Here is a 19,930-nt window from a genome sequence, read left to right on the forward strand (position 1 = left end):
TAGCTATCATTAACAAATGTTTCTCCCTGTAAAAAAAATACATTTCATATATCCCAAAATTTTTCACAAACATCTATCTTTTCTTACGGAACAGCTAATGCTGTGGAAATACACATTTTATTGTAGCTAATTGGTTAATACCTACCTATGGGTATGGAATACAAAGGATGTAGCTGGGGCAGCTACTTAGTAAACCAATTTGAGTAGTTAGTAGTTTGTGGAAGAACATTAGATGCACCTGAGAATACTTGTTTCCTGCTAAGAGCTCTTCATTCAGCTCAAAAATGCATCATTTTTCAATTATCATCACCAGCTACTGTTCACTGATAAATAGCTATTTCTAAAGGATTCTGTATTTTCAGAGAGGAAATTGACACTTCTTATGACTGGGAGTTCTAACCCAAAAGTCCTTGTTTTAAGACTGATAGTCTAAAATTGATGAGGACTTTAGAAGTGTGAAATAAAACATAGTAAATTTCAATTGTTCATTAATAAAAAATAAACTTGCCTTTATCTGTACAGTGGTGATTTACATTTGCTTCATTAATACTAAGAAAACGTCTCTAAAATGCTAAAAAAAATTCCTGTTGGTATTGTACTTTGGAGCACAGTTTTCCTAATTGAGTAATACTTTTCAACAAAATAAAATGGTGTTCCTTATTATGGAATTTGTAGTGAAGATATTACAAATATAATGAACTAAGATTTGCTCATTTGAGGTTTTGTTTCAAATTTAATGCCTCTTTTAATATGTAAAACGTAAGCTTTACAATTGCAAACATTCAATTAATAGCTTTTCTATCAAGAGAATTGGTTCAGAAATTCCTTTGTAACCACTAATCTTCTTTAACTATGGAAAAAAGATTAAGTTTGACCCAATTTTAATGTAACCTGAATACTATAGGCTGATTCTTCATTACATTCTGCTATTTTCATCTCACTTGTCTTATTGACATAATGTATTTCATCTAACGTGTACCTTCAATATTAATATTTTAATATTTTTATTTTTTACTTCGTAGGCATTAGCTATGGGAATGATGACAGAATATTATCATTACATCTTTACCACACTGGTAAGTAATTTATTAAAACATAAAGAGAATGCTCTAAATTTTCTTATAATGAATTTCAGGATGAAAAATGGGTTTTTGAGTGGGAAGAAGTAATATAATACTGGCACTTTTAAAGTTATGATTTATTTTATTTTGATAAAACCCAAGAGGAATTATCATCATAGAGATCTAATGATTCTTGGTGGGAAGCTGATGATTTTGAAATAATATCGTTTCAGATATTAATTCAAAATAATGTCTTATTTTTATATCGCTTAGAGGACTTTCAGAACATAATGGATTTTAAAATTAGTTTGCTGAGAAATCAATGTTTTAGAAAAGCACAAATTCTTATGTTGTTAGCTCTATTGACTTAACCGAAATCAGGTTTATTGAAGCTGCTCCTCTAGTAGATTAAATTTCCCATTCTGTTTTTGCATATGTTAAGTTGGATTTTTTTAAGTAAATATGATTTAATTTGCAATTAGCAAATTGAATGTTACCCTTATCTTTTGTCTTTACGTAACCACTACAGTTTTTTCTCAATATGCGTGAAAATCTGACATTCTTTTTTTTTTTATCAAACCTACTTACCCTTAGCTCTATTTCTTTACCAATACATTATCCTAGTTTTCCTTCCACTGTGAAACAGCTATCTGTCTCTGTCACTATTTCCTGCCCATCCCCCCAATATGAGAGTATCTCCAAGTTTGGGCATGTATCGTATTTTCTTTTTTCCTCTTCAATTATTTGCTTCAGAACTGGTATGTACTTACAGCTTCAATTATGACCTTTGTTCAAATGAGATCTAAATGTCTATCTGTAATATTCCTGAATTGTTGTATATCGCTGCGTTGCAGAACGTTTTCTAATCGTTGTGGCGTTAAGATAATTTCAAGTTATTTAAACCTTAATGTATTGTCCTCTGAAGTGACTCATCTTCTGACTCTTCCTTCAAAACTTCCACTGTCTCTAACTCCTGTATCCCCAACAAAATGCCACTGATTTTTTCTCCATAGTGTCTGTAGTATGCATCTTCTCCTTTCCCACAATGACCAGTCTAACCAATGCTCTCTCTTTGTTAACTCAAAAGTTTTCCAATTGATCTCTTTGCTTTTAGGAGTCTTGAAGTTACCAGATTAAATTACTAAAATTTAGTAATTGGTCTAAATTACTAAATTTTAAATCTAAATTGATCACAATAGCTTCTTGTAAAAACAACTCTTCTTCAATGAAGATGCTTCACACAGTAGGTTGTATTTTACTGGTAAATACTAAGGCTAACTCTGCTGTATATCTGTATCACTTCCCACCAGGCAACTTTTTTGCAGTCTGTGAGAAACTTAGTGATGGACTGGTGGAGAGTGAGTGGAAGCCTTCACTCGTCAGCAAATTATATTTCAATGCCGTTGAAACTCAGTTCTACCATAATCATAAGATTTTAGGGAAATCGAAAGCATCTCTTAATAAGGAAAAAAATGGAAAAAAAAACTAGTTTAGTACATGTAGGACTCATCTAGCCTATAATTGATGTCCTTTTCAGTTTGATTCTAACCTAACTTTCCTATTTTCTTTTGCCACTGTTCTCCCTCATGAATTCTCTTATAGCCAAACTGATTTAGGTCAGTCTCCTGAGTAGACTTTATATTTTCTAATTTTTGTATCTCTACTGACATTTTGGTTTCCTTTTGTCTTTTGACTATCAAGAGCATGGCCATTCTTTAATGGCAGCTCAGATCCCATCTGCTCTGTGAAGTTGTTCTTTACTATAAAAATTGAAAATCATTTGTCTTGCTTCTGACTCTTTGCACTTATCACTTGTACTCTTTTGCCCCTTAGCATATATTGTACTACATTTTATATATATATATATATATATATATATATATATATATATATATATATATATATATATATATATATATATATATATATATATATATATGTAGCCAGAGAGAGAGAGAGAGATAATCTCCTTGGCTAGATTGCAAATGTTGAAAACTAAAAACCTAAAAGTTCCTTATATTTTTCACAGCACAGAATAGAGCTCAGGCCAACGTCAGCTTCTCTTCACTGAATTTTGCTTCTATAATCTAGTCGGTACAGCTGTATGAGCAAGCTGTGCCCAGGACTAATGGCATTGATCTTGCCCTGGCTCTCAGTAGTTCTCAATGTTGTCTGTAAGATCTAAGGAATAGCTAATGCCAACTCAATGGGGGCAAAAGTCCCACATGCTGCATGTTCTCATAGTGACATCCGACTGCCCCGACAGCTTTGGCCTCCTATCTCCTGGGCAAATCCAGAGCACTCACTATATATAGAGTAGAAAGGGCAACCAAAATCTGAAGTGTTCCTTATGGGGGAGTTGCTAGATAGGGTATAAGACAAAAGAACTACAAGAGTTCTTGTAACCAATAAGGCCAGTTTTGTTAACTTTTTTCCTCAGCTTTGATATAATTTTCATTAGTTAGAAGCTATATTTCATGATCTGTTTCTTAAAAAAAAAAGAAGAAAGACAAAGCAAAATAACACAAAAATGGCAATAACCAGTCAAGGAAGCAAGACATGGGAAAACACCTATAATCAGTTAAATATAAAAGAGTAACGCATAAAATTTAAGGGCAAGCTATCCCTAACATAGAGAAGAAAGCTTATGCAAACCTTAAAGGTAGGTTGTAGAAAAGCCTGTTGTTCCACTGGTGGAACTGGAATAATATATATATGTACTTGTTTATATAGAGTGTATATATATTTGCATTGGCAAAACATGAGGATAGTGTATTTGAATCTTGGTGATTTGTGATGTTTGAACATCACTTGAGACACAGTGGTGTTAAGTAACCTAAAGCAAGCAGGAATACATGATTATTTCAATTATACTTGCCTATGAATATTCTCTCTTGATACTAACACAAAGAAATTTGTCTTTTAGGACCTCTTCGCTCTTGATGTAGAGCCCTACCGATACAGTGGTGTTAACATGACAGGGTTCAGAATATTAAATACAGAAAATACACAAGTCTCCTCCATCATTGAAAAGTGGTCTATGGAACGGTTGCAGGCACCTCCGAAACCCGACTCAGGTTTGCTGGATGGATTTATGACGGTATGAATACCCACTTAAAGATCAGTTTGTGTGTTTCTAAGTAATATTGCATAAATTATTGAGTCCTCTGGATCCAAACTTCGGTTTAGTTATTAATGTTAAAGGCATGATATCAGAAGTACTATTGCCAAAAAAAAAAAGTACTATTGCCAATAATTCAATTAACAATTTTCTAAATCAATTTTATGTGGCAAATTTAACTTTTATCCAAGTATCTCAAAAGCATTACAACTATTGTCAGAAAACTACAATGTAGGGGATTTCGCTAAAATTAATTACTGCTATATATAGGATAAATTAAAGACTGAAAAGAAGACATTAACCTGAAAGTTATCCTTCTTAACTACCAGTATATGATTACTCTTCATCATGTTGGTTTCTGATATCTGATGTCATATAAATGACTTACATCCCACTAAAATTTCCCTTGAGTTTACTCTTTAAGGTTCAGAATTCACCAATAATCACACTTGTTATTTTCAAGTCTTGGTTTTGAACCTAGAAACTAGACTAATGTTTAAACTGTAAAAGAAGGGTACATTTTATGTAACTTTAGTTGTTTATACCAGTTCTGCCAATGAAAATCTAATGCAGTGTACATACATAATTTAAAATTTTCTAATAGTTATGTTAAAAAACATACACCAAAAGGTAAATTTCAATATTATTAATTTATTTTATTTAACCCATTGTATCAAAAATGCCATTGTTTAAACAATCACTATAAAAATTATGACTGAAATATATTACATTCTTTTTTTCTGTTAAGTCTTTGAAAGTTGGTGTGCATTTGACACTTCACTTATTAGTTCAGACTAGTCACATTTCAAGTTCTCAGTAGCCAAATGTAGCTGCTGGCCACCTTATAGGACCAGGTAAGTTTATGCTGTACTATTTAACAAATTATAAATGTCTGATATATTCTCATTCAATCTATTTTCTATAGACAAAGTTACTGCTGCAATTTAGTAAATAGCCCAGCACTTTGGCAATATTTACATTTCCTAGGTCATTAAAAAGTGTCATTCTAAGGCTTCCCTGGTGGCGCAGTGGTTGAGAGTCTGCCTGCCGATGCAGGGGACACAGGTTCGTGCCCCGGTCTGGGGGAATCCTACATGCCGCGGAGCGGCTGGGCCCGTGAGCCATGGCCGCTGAGCCTGTGCGTCCGGAGCCTGTGCGTCCGGAGCCTGTGCTCCGCGATGGGAGAGGCCGCAGCGGTGAGAGGCCCGCAGGGCAAAAAAAAGAAAAAAAAAAAAAAAAGTCATTCTAAATGGAAATTTTATAAGCAGAAACATCCTCTATCCTGATGTGTGGAAAAGTTTTTTCTATTATGATTGTAATGTTTCCATTAATTGCTTCAATGGGGCTTCAAAGTATGTTTTTAATGTTGTAGCAAAATAAAGGAAATTTTTGTGTTTTTCTTCCCTTAAAAGATTTAGTAATACAAATTGAGTGTCTTCATAGAGACTGTGAAGAAATCATAGTTACCCTCTAGGCACCAACCTTCTAATGGAAAGGGGAAAAAAAAAAAAGACATTTATTTTCTTTTAATGAGAAAAATAACCTACTAGAATTTGAAAATATCTTATATCCACATTATTGTTTTAAGGAAATAGTATGAGGGGAATTTTACTCCTGTGCATAAAAAGAGATGGTTGACTAGTTCTAGTATTTCAGTTTTACCTTAAGATATATTTGAGAAACTTTATTGGGAGGAAAATACATAAGTAACTTAAAAATGAAGATTTTTTTTTCTGAAGTACATCCAGATTCAAAATAAAATACAACCAAGAATAAATTACAAATATTATATTTCATTCCCAGTTTGAAGATGGTGAATCAAACTTTTGGAACCTAATAGACAATGTTATTTTTAAAAATTAAAACATATACTTCCTTTTAAATTGTTATTTTAATCGTGTATATATTTCTTCCATATATGCTTTCTAACTCTCTTTACCCTTCCTTAATTTCAAGATGGATATTGTCATTTGTTATTCAGAACCATTACTGAATGGTTTTAGGAAAAGTAAATCAATAGGTTTCATGGCAATCTTAATATTTTCATACTCTAAGTCTTCCACTGATACGTCCAAGGATTAGTGTGCCCTTTTATGTATCAGAATCACAAAAATTATCCAGCCTTACTTGGGTACTGTGTGTATTTCAGTATGATTCCTATGTGACTCTACATGTCATCCCTTGAAACTTCTAGTAAGTTAAGCAGACTATTGAAAGAGATAAATACGAAGGAAGATATATTAATTTCATATCTAGGAAGGTAGGGGCTCTTGGAAAGAATTAACCTTCATAAAATGGATCAAAAAAGACAAAAATCAGTTATATTTCTGTATACTAGGAAAGAATAATCTGCAATTTATTAAAATTTATATTTTTTATAAATAAATAAAATTCATTTTCTAAAATAACAACAACAAAAAACCCAGCTATGTGTCTACACTAATGCTAAATGCTTTGCATGCATCATTCCATTTAATCCTCAGAACAACTCACTGAGTTGGTACTATTATTATTCCCATTTTACAGATAGAAATATAAGACCTCAAGTGGTTAACTAACATTCCAATGTCACACAGTAAATGTCAGAATTTTAAATTGAACCTGAGTCTTTCTGTTATCCAAATTTGAACTCTTAGTCGTTATTTTTACCTTCCCCCATTAGCCACATAATTACTCCAAGTCCCAGTATTTACAATTACGGAGCACACAGGCCACTAGACAAGATGAGGACCTCAAAGTCAATCAAGTGTTTGGACTCTTTTCTTGGCTTTCCTAAACATATTCTTCTCAATAAAAGGTATATGCACACTAAAAAGAAAAAAAAAAAAAAAAGACGGGGTGTTAGGATGAATGCAGGTTTAGGTTTTTTCTTTCTAGCCATGAGTCCAGTCCTCAATCCTGCCCTTCTTCTGAACTGACAAGTGATTTAGTGGGAGTGGATAAGTGATAGAACAAAAATGCACTGATGAGAAAATGATTAGCCTATTTATTGAAAATTCTGGGCATTGTGTATAGACCATAGATGTTGAAATCTTTAGAAGAATTTTTAATGCCAACACTCTTCTCTTTGTTATAGTCATGAAATACTTTTCAAATAGGTCTTAAATAAGAAAAAGAAAAGAGTATAAGGGATAATTACCTCTTTATTTATATATCTTTGAGTTACTGCAAAATATGAAAACCACCAGAAGACTTACATGAGAACATTTTTAAAATGAATGACTTCATTTTTAAAATGAAGATAAATTTCCGTGTATGAGCACTTTTTGAATAGTTCTTATCTAAAAATGTGTGCCAGCTATTTATTTTATTATATTTATAAATAGAGCATGGAATACAAAATATTTTAGAAGTAGACATAAAGTTTGCCATTCAAATAAAGATTTCTTTTAAAATGGATGCAGATTGATGACTTTTTTACAATTTTCCGAAAGGAAAACTGATAATATCTTTTAAAAATTTCATTAGATAACATTATATAATGATATAAATGATTACATATAAAATATTTTAGTATATAAATTAATTATTAATTATAAAATAGTGCATGATTATTATAAAATAAAACCAGTATGAGATCTGTTTAAAAATATTGGTATATTTATGCCTTGTATGAGTATTCTTTTTCTTTTCCACTTAAGATTAGATTGTAAGCATTTTCCCAGTTATTAAATGTTTAGGAAAAGAAATTAATTAAAGAAATTTTAGAAAATTTAGAAAATATTAGAAAATTTAGAAAGTATATATATATATATATGTATATATATATATATATATTTCTGCCATGAATGAAGTAAGGAAGTTAAGAGGATTCTAGTTAGAAAAGAAAATAATTATAGCCTGGCATTGTAGAGTTGTCAACATTCCCTTTAGTCGATTCATGAGATCTCAGTGTTTATATATCCCTTGTTCTTTTTTCTCCCTATGGTCCCATTAAGAAATGGGATTATCAGCAAAGTCCCTAGTACTTGGAGCAAGACCTATTATCAGTATCATAGTCATTTGTCACTATGTAAGATCACAGTGCTTAGATTTTCACATTATTTCTTTATGTTTAAGCTATAAAAAGAAACAATGAATTGGATTCATAAAAATTTTCCTGGTTGAGTTAGCACCTAGGCTAAGTGTTTATCTGTTAAATGACTACTGAATACAAGACCATTTCTGCCGTAATTGTAGTTCCTTCTTCTATGGTCTGGGAACATCATATTAAAGATATTAATGCTAGTGGCTCAGTAAAATTCTTATCTTCATTTGGTATTAACCCAACCAGGGAACCAAGTCACACAATACATCCAAACCTGATCTCACTAAGAAGGAAGGAAGAAAGGAAGTCTGACCCTCTTCCTTCACACATAAGGGTTTTGTTTTTAACTCATATCACCTTTCTCGCTCTTTCCCCCATGCCCACACACTGCCATCCAGGTAGTACTCTAAATGCCTCCCTAGACATGAGCCCTTATTATAAAACCCTTTCCCTACTGTGCATTCTTTATAAATTATTCACATATTTCCATGCCCCTGGGAGTGGGGAGGCCCCCTTCGGTGAACATCATCACTGTCCTTTACCACGTGATCAGAAGGCATTTCTCCCCATCCTCTGACCAGACATCTACTTTCCCCAGGCACCGTTAACTATAGGGTGGGAATTCACTTTTTTGAATCCATCAGCGTTTGACAATGGTTACATTTATTATTGACTTATTGAGTTTGCAACAATCTGAATTCAACAGAATGAAATCAAGTAGAAACACCTCAAGGTAAATTTTAGGTTCAGCTATATCCTGGGACTCCTTCCCAGTGCTCCCATTATGTCATGCATCTTAATGCTAATGGACCTGTAATCCATTTGGTATTTTACAAATACCATTTTTTCTTATGTTGTTATATAATATCACATATATTCCTTGACAATGTAAATTTGCAACACAAATCAGTAATGACTGTTGGTTGGCTCTTTCATTCGAATTACTTTAGGGAGATTACCGTTTTTGGACATTTAAACTCTTCGAGACTTACTGCTCTCTCCATTTCCTTTCTCCTCTCTTCATATCCATCCAACGATCATCAAACACTGTCAAATCTACTGTATCAATATCTTGCTTAACTACATTCTTCTTTCCACCCCCAGAGCTATGCCTTGGTTAAGGACCCCATGGACCCCATGGTCTCTCCCCTGGCTGTTGCAATAGTCTCCTCACTGAATTCCCACTCCTAACATCTCTCCTACACTTACCTTTTTCCTACCATGAGCTTACCAAAACGTACTGATGACTCCTTGTCATTGAAATTTTAGCTCATTTGTCAAACCTGCAAGACCTTCCATGATCTGGCTCCTGCTACTTCTCCAGCCTCGTATTTGCCTGCTCCCTGCTCTTTTAAGCCACCCATCTCACCATCTCACCCTGGCTGAGTCAGCAGTACAGATGCACCTCCTCATTTCAGCGCAGGATGTTCCCATTGTCTGAACCACTTACCCCTGTTTGAATGTCTGGCATATTCCTACTCGTGCTATGATTTTCAGGACTTATGTACCTTTCCCATGAATTTGCTGAGTCCTCCAGACATTTTACATGTGTGCACCTTTTATTTATGCACTTTATATATAACTCCATGTTAAAGTTTAACTCTGGGACTTTTGTTTGTCTTCACACCCCTTTCTCAATAGATTGTAAGCTCTTTTGAGGCAAGAAGCAGGTTTTGTCATTCTTGAAGGCCTTGGACCTAGTTCAGTGCCTGATGCAAACAAAGTAGGGGCTCATCATGATGAAGTGACTGCCTGATTGAATAAATGTGTGTGTTAATTTATTTTAATCATGCTGCATCTGTGTTCTAATCACTAGGCCTTCTCATTTTCCCAAATATATTCTGGGGAGCTTTTTTTATTTACCTACTTGTATTTTATTATCAAGATATCTAATCACTTAGCAAATACAATTAGGGTAGTCTCAATTCTTTGTTAGAAAAATACCTTAAAAGACAAAAACTTAGAAATGCTTTTGATTAAATAGTGAAAGTTTAGTGAGTTAGAGGAGTAGTTCCCATTCTCTTTTGCAAAAGAAGGGATAATGTTTATAAGGGAGGTGAGTCTTTAAGTGTTTAAGTTCCAGTGTCCTCCTAACATTTATTTATAACAACAGACCATGGCCCATAAACTTTATAATTTCTTTCCTCATTTGATTAACTTAAATTAAAAGATAACATCTAGTATATACATTCCCAGCAGGGAGTTAGCTCATGTACTAAAGGGGCACAGTGATCACTCTGCTACTGTACGAAGATTTACCTTTAGAAAAGTCAATGAAAATAGAACCATAGAGAAATAAAGTAGGACCAGGCAAGGCTGTCATTTGCTGCTAGAACTACAAGTTTGCCTTAGCTGCTGTCTGCCTGTCTTAATTAGCTGGAGCCATTTTATTTGATTCAGTTGAAATGAGAATAAAAATAAGACTTTGCCAGACAATGGGTCAAACTAACTTGCCATTTTTTAATCAATAAAGGCATTTTGAAGAAGGTGGTTTTATTTCATGTGCCACTAAAACATCAAAAGTATAAAAAGTAACAAAATGATGAATTATCCTTTCTTTGATCGATTTTACTCATGAGTATGTTGTACACATTACTCTGAATTTTATACCAGGCACTCAGGATTTGGTAATGAAGTCAGTACCTCTGTTTCCTCACAGAAGTTAGGGAATTAAAAAAATCAGGAAGACAGTGAATGTCTTACTGATCACATCTCACATCTTTGTCAGTACAAAAGTCATATTCAAACTTTAATTTCATTTTAATTTGGTGTTTCTTTGATTGTTCTAGTTCCTAAGTCTTCCTTCAAATTCTTGTTAAAATTCCTTGTTTTCCATGCTGTTTTGTGACAGCAAGGACAAATATATATTTACCAGGGGCTTTACATAACTTCTTGGTATTCAGCTGAAAATGTATAACATTTCACAAAATTTATTCACATAATTGCTACTTTTATTCTTATCTTTACCACAGAAGAAATATTTTGGGGTCTGTATTATAATCAAATATGGCAGAAATATTTGCATAAGATGTTTCAGGGTATATAATGAAGTCATAAGCACAACATTCATTACATTTGTATATGATTGATTTAATGAATAGTAAAAGGACATGGAGTATGTGGCATGAATAACAGAATGGCACTGTATTTCTTCACTTTACCTACCTATTAATCTTCCTTGATGTACTAAGCTGCAAGTTGAATCTGAATATAAATAATTGAGATGACCTAGCAACCTCCATGTTTCTTTAACTTGGAGCATTCCATCTAAATGCCTTTGCTCATTGGCAGATTAAGCAATCAGCATTTATCTAAAGCTGATAAAAAGATGGAATTTCCATTTTAAGTAACTGTTTCTTACATGAAAGATGACAATTGCATTGAAACATTTCCTTCATAATCATGTGTTTTTTTTAGGTCAATTTTAAAACTTTTCATTTGGCAAAAGTAAGGTTGAATCAAAAGACATTTTTTACCCCTTCTACCCTGAAAATCAAAATTTATCTTTAAAGCATTGATCTCAGATCATGAAATAAAAACTTGTAAAGAATTAATACATTTCTGCTCACAATTTTCCTCAGCTTCTTATATATTTAATAGCTACGTAGTTACATATGTATGTAACCAATCCAAGATGGTATGAGGAAGTCTAGGTAGATGAAAATTTGTGCTATTTAGGAAGGAGGGCCCCTCAAGTGACAGTCAATGACAAGGACACCTAAAGAAGATGATGCCAATGCTCTGGCAAGAAAGCAAAGTTCAACATTGCAGAGTCTAGGAATTAGCAACGTTCTGAGATTTAGGACTCCACATCTGTACTGAGCATCAAGATAGAATTGGTAAGAGTAAGCGATGAATGTAACCTTGAAAAAGCAAAATGTCAAGCAGGCAGTAGAGGTAAAGAGTCATCAAACTTGGGAAAGCAAATACAGTGCCCAATACAAAGGGAATACAAGGTGATTAAGAAAATAAACAATGGATTCTTTTACTGGAGCTGGCACTCAGGTTAGAATGGGGCTAATGGCAACTTTGACATAATGTTCAATGTCCTGGATTAGAGGAATAGATTGGAAAACAGTGGGAGATAAAGCTGGGATAAAATTTTTACATATCAATTAATAGATTATTATAAATGTGCAATATTTACCATATAGGAATTCAGAATAAAGTCAGCTTGAAATTGCTGGACTTATTATTGGTTGGAATTATTTAAAAACAGAAAGTAAGAGATGACATTGTGGCCTATAAATAACAAGAAAAAAATATTATTACTCAGATATATATTCCTAATAAACAACAGAAAAGTTCTGGTGAAGGAAGGTTAACATTTGCTATAAACAATAGTACTTTCTCTTCATTGGATCTATTTCTAAAATAGAAAGAAAGAATGGATCTATTTACAAAATGTACAAAACATGTTTTATGGCTATTCTGCTTTCAGAGTAAAATACTCAGAGCTAAGCTGCATTCTGTAATTGGGAATAGGATGCAGAATGAGAGGAAGTAGACTAGTCATAATTACTATCAAAACTGTATGTTTTCCTGTATTAGTCCATTTTTATTCATAAGTTTAGGAACTTATTTTAGGCATTTTATTTTTTATTTCCATAATTTTGGAATTTATTTCCAACAGATTGTTGAAATATAATACCAGATAAAAGATATCTTGGCCTTACTAAGTCCTTAAATAAAATAAATTTTAAAAATAATAAATAGTATTGTAAATTTTCATTTATGTATTTTATATAAAAAGAAATAATATAAAACATATATTTATGATCTATATAAATTCCTATTACTTTAGCTGCTGTTGTGAGTAATAAGCTATTTACTAAAAAGACAGTGGTACTGGCTACAATACTAATAGTATAATTAGCATTTATAATATATGATCTCAAGTACTAAATATATATAAGAGTTTGACAGATTTTTATTATTAAACATAACTATAAAATACTTATTTATAAACACATACATTTAACTATAGATTTTATTAATTTTGGACTCAATACTTCTGCCAAATTTTAACAAATTTTCCCTCTTCCATACTGTGATTTATAACAAACAAATTGCAGCTTTCTTTTGTCATGCTAAATTTCAGAAGAATTTTATTTAAAAATTGAGAAAGCTGGAAAATATTTCAAGTAAATCAATAACTTGATATATAATAAAATTTATATTATATATAATAAACAATTATAACTGATTTTTTCCATGTAAATATATACCACAGTAGATGTTCACTCTTTTTGTTTTTAAATTACCTACCTCTGTATCTTACCAATGCAGAAATTCTCTCACTTATTTGATCCAAAGAATTACCTGACTCTGTTCTTAGAAATAGGAGCATACACATATATTAAGTGTGTATATTAAGGACCCTAGGATATATAGGAGTCCTAGGAAGTTTGATCCAAGCAATGACTCTCTATATAAACTCTGAATCTAGTTCCTATTGCATGTTACCATTTGTATTGACAATCTCTATTACAAAATAACCTAATTGTGAAATGTATTTAATGTGTACTATATCTTAGAGCTATTATTGCCTTGTAACAACATCATGGGGGCAGTTGTAATCCTCATTTTATAGATGCAGACATAGAATAGGCAAATTATATATAAAGGAAGATCCCTGGACTATAGTCAGAAGCATATAAAAGGATCCTTAAGCATCCAAAGGTAAAAGTTAAGCATGATTAATTCAAAACCAGCAAATAAATGTTACATGTATTGCTTCTTCTTCAACTTTAATATATAGAGTTTTACACCAATTTTGGGTGAGGTGGTGAGTAGTTGGTCTACCAAACCCTTTTATTTCCTTCCCAGATTAAACCAATAAATAGGGAATACAAGCCAGCATCTGAATCCCATTTCCAATCCTTTCTAATGCTGTTTCTTTAAGCAGGTTATTTAATTAACCTCTTTGAGCCTCACTTGTCAAATAGAAATAATAAATTTTAGTGTGTTGTCCTACAGATCGAAAGGGATAATGAATTAACATATAAGAATATTGTAAACCTACCTGGCTTTTTATAATTATAAGCTATATTATTGCCTCCTCTTAAAATCTCAGTGCCTTATAAATGTAAAACAAATTTTGATACAGGGCTTATAGCTTAATTAATCCAAACATATTATTTCAGCATCTTTTGTCATCTCTTATATGCAGTAACACTGTAATAGATATGTAGTATGTGTGTGTGTTTGTGTGTCTGTGTGTGTGTGTGTTGGATGGTTAATTGATATAGAAACCTTGAAAAGCATTCACACAGAATCTGATTAGTACTAGAATCTAATAGTCTTCTTTAAAAGTGAGCCCAATCTCAATAATTTGAAATGTGCTATTAGAATGACGTATCCCTATTTAACAGATTTTTTTTCTCTTTTTTTTTAACATCTTTATTAGAGTATAATTGCTTTACAATGGTGTGTTAGTTTCTGCTGTATAACAAAGTGAATCAGCTATACATATACATATATCCCCATATCTCCTCCCTCTTGCTTCTCCCTCCTACCCTCCCTATCCCACCCCTCCAGGTGGTCACAAAGCACCGAGCTGATCCCCCTGTGTTATGCGGCTGCTTCCCACTAGCTATCTATTTTACATTTGGTAGTGCATATATGTCCATGCCACTCTCTCACTTCATCCCAGCTTACCCTTCCCTCTCCATCTAGTTAGAAGTTTGTGAAATTGTATGTGCCATTTATTTTTTCTCAATGTTAGGTAACTTCCTCTTTAGGTTAAGAAGATGGCTTGTTGCACACAGAATTATAGGATGGATTTTTACTTGAGTTTTTTTTTTTATGCCACTTACAGAAGACTATAAAATCTATTCTATTTTCATCTTAGAACAAGAATTTTGGAATCAGAATCATCTGTCTGTTGAAACCAAGGTCTGCTTAGTACTTCTTTTATAAACTTCTAATTATTTAGCATCTTTGAGCCTCAATTACCTCATCTATTTAAAGGAAATAGTAATGCCTACATCATAGAGTCACTATGAAGATTAAATACATAACTTTTATACTGCTCAAAGACTGTGTCTGGCACACAGTAAATCCTCCAAAAATGGTATTTGTTTACTTCAAGGCAAATACCATTTCTGTGCTTTAATGTAAGTGCTATTTCTGTTCAGGGTAAAAGTTCATCATTCTCAAAGAGTCATTTGATTTCCTGTTTGTACAAGTGTAACAATTGAATTAGGATGCAACTATGTAAATACTACTTTTAAAAAAAATGTCAGAGTAGGTAGCTGCTTACTTTGATGCTCTGGATGAGATTAAGTGAATGAGTGACATGAATCATCACTAGTTTTACTACCAAATTGTTGATGTTCATCTTATCACACTGATACCTAAATAATTGTGTTTACATTAGAAAGACAATTTTTTTAAAAAAGTGTAGCCTATACAGTTTTGTGATATAAAAGCCTAAGAAACAGTCTAGGATCTACTCTGATGCACTAATTTCTAAGATATGCTTGGCCAATACTCTTTAAATCAACATTAATAAATCAAAAGAATATTTCAGACAAAATGAAATGACGAGTTTTAGGGTGAATTTGCCTAAGGGATATTAGGAATTCTCTTGCTTTATTATGCAGAGAGGAAATATTATGTTGATCTTTCATTTGCCTTTCTAAAAGAATTCATAAATATTTTATTCATTAATCTTCAGAATACCCTGTGACCAAATTGAACCAGAAGGGAAAAGTAAGTTGTTAAACAGAACAGATGTTGAAATGTTATTTCAATGAAGGAAATCAGTCCTTCATGAAAAATTCCTGTATATTGTTACTCATTAATACATTCTCCAAATAGTTCTTGCACACCTACTATATGCAATCTGTGTTAATATATCATGTGGATGATGAAAATATATATATACATATTATATATTACATGATGTCTGCACCTGAAGAATTATCAGTTAAGTAAGGAAAGTAAAACATTGCCTTAAATAATAATAATAAAAAAAAATGCTGACCTGTAATAAGGAATATATTTAGAAAATAGTGTGTTTGGCTGGGAGTTTATCCACCTTTTGTTAAGGATGTAATTACAACTTCACATAAAATTGAGAATGGTTACGTGCCCAAGTTAACAGGAAAAACAGTTCCCTTTCTTTGTAGTTCCTTCACTGGACATTGTAAAAAATCCACCATCCTGTGATAAATGCAAGAAACTCAGAGATTTGATCAGGTTGATCAGGCCAATTGACGGAGCCATAGGCTCCACTGTAAGATGCTCCACTCAGATGTGCCCTGTTGAAGCTGGAGAATTCCATGGCTGCTACCCAGTTTGAAGAACTCCAGAAAGTAGTACCACAGTTCTGGAGCTGCTGCCATACTTAGGGTCCTGGTATTTCTTCTGAAAACATGGCTGGCAAATGGTCATCTCCATCCACTCATGCCTCTATTGCCTCTGGTGTTAGGGGCCATTTGCCAATTGTCTCTCCACATCCTGTCTAATCACTCTGGAACAAGGGCTCCACTGGAGCAAGGGCTCAAGTTCAACTTGGCCTAGATTCCCACTATTTCAGCTTTCAGCGTTGCAGTTATTTAACTCTTTAGTTTACACAATAAGCATGCACCTGGGAGCCTGCCCGTATTGCCAGAATGACTGAGTTGACAGCCCCTGTCAGTAGTCACAGGCTGTTTGCAGACCCAGCCCTCCGCAGTGCTCTCAGGCCTTGTCTAGACTGGGGCCTCTCTCAGCTAGGAGTGTTTCCTCACATTTGACGGCACTTGGACAGCCTCCGGTCCCTCAGAGGGGTTCTGGTTTGGGGTCTTGATTGTTTTTCTCTTAGGAGTTTCCTTGACTCTTTTGCAAATGTACTTCCTTCCTTCCCAGCAACTTTCAAGCCCCTGGTAATGTTAAGGAATGGAGAAAAGAGTGGTCTCTGTAAAACCAAATGCACAGTTGCTATGGCTACCACAGAGCGGTGCAGAGTGGGCTTTCATCTACTTAAATACATTTTTTAAAAAGGTCACACAATGGATCTACTCAGAACCAGAAAATCTACACCAAGAGAATTTGATGTTTCTATCTTTCAACTTGGAGCTAAATTAATAATAAACATAATAATAATTATTATTTTAATTAGTATTATTTTTCCATCATGACCAAGTACTGGACGCCCCTGCTACTTTGTTGTAAGAATTTGTAACAGTGGTGTCTTTGGGAAGTTTGGTGGGATTGGAAAGGGGGTTTGGGGGAAGGTAGTGCTTGAACTGGATCTTGAATGTGAATTTGAACACAAAGAGCTTTTTTTTTTTTTTTTTTTTTGGTGGCACACGGGCCTCTCACTGTTGTGGCCTCTCCCATTGCGGAGCGCAGGCTCAGTGGCCATGGCTCACGGGCCCAGCCACTCTGCGGCATGTGGGATCTTCCCGGACCAGGGCACGAACCTGTGTCCCCTGCATCGGCAGGCGGCCTCTCAACCACTGCGCCACCAGGGAAGCCCCACAAATAGCATTTTGATAAGACTAGATGAGAGCAGGAAAGTCATGTTGGAAGAAGAGAATGGGAAGCCACTAAATGTTTTAGAATAGGACTGTGCAATAAAAGTACTATTGACCATTTACCGTGTGTCCACTCTTTGGTAAACATTATGCGGTTTGTGGTAATTGTATAAAGATGTGCTTGCCTCACACTATCTCTAATTCTTACCAAAATGATGCAAGATGAGCATTATTTCTCACTTTACAGATGATGGAACTGAGGCTCAAATATGTTTAGTATGTTGTCCAAGGACATTCAGCTCAGATGGAGGCTGAGCTTTAAGTCCAGACCTTTCTAACTTGATAGCTCGTGCTCTTCCTGCCCTACTTTGTTCCCCCAAAGGCTCATCTGGTGGCTCTGTGCAGGTGCATTAGACTTACTGCAGTGCTGGGTGGGAAGCTGTCATTCAAGTCGGCAGTAAGAATGACTGAAAAGTAGAGCAGAGAGGTCTCAAAGGAATGATTGAATGGGAAAGCCTTTTCGAGGTCGGAAAGAAGAATAAGGAGACAAGAGACACTTTTCAGCTTTTCAGCTTTCCAGCTTAGGTGACTGGGAGGACAGTAGTGCTTTTAATAAAAATGGGCCTGTCGGGCTTCCCTGGCGGCGCAGTGGTTGAGAGTCCGCCTGCCGATGCAGGGGACGCGGGTTCGTGCCCTGGTTCGGGAAGATCCCACATGCCGCGGAGCGGCTGGGCCCATGAGCCATGGCCGCTGAGCCTGCGCGTCCGGAGCCTGTGCTCCGCAACGGGAGAGGCCACAACAGTGAGAGGCCCGCGTACCGCAAGAAAAAAAAAAAAAAAGAAAAATGGGGCTGTCTGGAGGAGGTGGTGGTGGCTTGGAAAGGGGATGATATTGCTTACAGACACATAGAATTTAAGATGATGAAAGAAGGACCTGGCAAAAAGTTGTAAGCTGCAATACTGTTTCTCATTGCAGTAATGCCTCAGTTTCTTTTTCAGAAATAGGGGGAAACATCCTAGTTCTATGGTATATGTTGCAACCCAAAGAAAGGGATCTAACCAACTTGTTTGGCCACCTCGACTAAGCAACCTTGGAAGTGAGAAAATTTAAGTCATATTGAATATCAGTAAAGAATTACTACATCTTTTAGTGCCTTTGTTTCTCAGTAGTCCAGCCAGAACAGCCTAAGGCTCTACAGCCAATGTGTCTCGGCTCTTAGGAATGTGCCTTTGGAGAAGAGATGTTAATTTGAATTCTGGTCCTGGCTTTCAAGGAAAATATTACCCCTGTTAAATGTTGCCTTTAAAAATCAGCTTTTCAGACTCTATTCTCAGCTTTTAAATATTTATTCCTCTCTCCAAGTCCTTTACTTTATCAAAAGGAAAAGGGAAATGAATAAGTGATAAATTAAAGACTGTGAAATACCTCTAAAATGTGAACTTCTCTAGCCCCTAAGGCAGGTGCACATGAATTTAACTGACAAAAATCATACCCAGTTTTCCAGATTTGAGAGCCTGCTACACTAAAATTTAAGTAAATTTTAAGTAAATTTGAAACAATCAAAATCACAATAAGGTAAATACAGATGTTACTCATTTGTTCACTTTTAAAAGCATCATGAATATTTTGAATATTTAATATTATTTAAATTTTTTTGAATAGATTATGCATACTGTAAAAAATTTGTAAACTTAAAAAATATATATGAATGAAAAGTAAAATATCCTGTTCATTAACACACCAAGCAAAGAGAATGGCAACCAACATTTTAGGGATGGGAAGCTCTCTTAACTTACCTTCCCTTAACTGATTCATGAAAGTAACCAAAGCTTTCTATCTATTGGCTAAAATAAACTGATGTCCATAGCAGCCTGGAAACTCACCACTAGTAGGCTACCCTATCATGCTTCTGTATTTTGCTCCCACAGTTGGGTATTCTTAAAAAAGGTCATTAGTGTTTCTTCCAAAACCAGTTTATGCTTGTTCTACTTATTAATGACATAATTCAATTAAATATTACCTCAAATAATAAAATACAAGGGCACTTTCAATTAAAAGAAACCAAAACTGGAAATCATGGATATCCGTCTTATTTGGGGTTTATGCAAAACAGAAGAGGGATTCCAATCAAGAGACTGATGAAAAGGGTGTCAGCTCTACATCAGTATATTAGGGATAAATTTACAGTTAGATGTTTTACATTAAAATGAATTTTAAAGTATATATTTAAGTATATATTTAATCAAGCATCTTA

The 19,930-nt window shown here is 34.2% G+C and overlaps 1 protein-coding gene across 5 annotated transcripts in view; it reads left to right on the plus strand.

The window, feature by feature from the left end:
* The window catches only part of GRIK2 (glutamate ionotropic receptor kainate type subunit 2), a 641,457-nt gene that overhangs the window by 308,936 nt on the left and 312,591 nt on the right, over positions 1 to 19,930 (plus strand). For all 5 annotated transcript variants that reach the window (XR_009558840.1, XM_060283847.1, XM_060283851.1 and 2 more), the window contains 2 exons: positions 1,023 to 1,076; positions 3,988 to 4,161. Coding sequence is in view for 4 of the 5 variants with exons in the window: in XM_060283847.1 (XP_060139830.1) it covers positions 1,023 to 1,076; positions 3,988 to 4,161 (228 nt within the window). In the remaining variant the exon portion in view is untranslated. The remainder of the gene's footprint in view (positions 1 to 1,022; positions 1,077 to 3,987; positions 4,162 to 19,930) is intronic.

This window comes from Globicephala melas, chromosome 14 (genome assembly GCF_963455315.2).
Source record: "Globicephala melas chromosome 14, mGloMel1.2, whole genome shotgun sequence".
Taxonomy (NCBI): Eukaryota; Metazoa; Chordata; class Mammalia; order Artiodactyla; family Delphinidae; genus Globicephala; species Globicephala melas.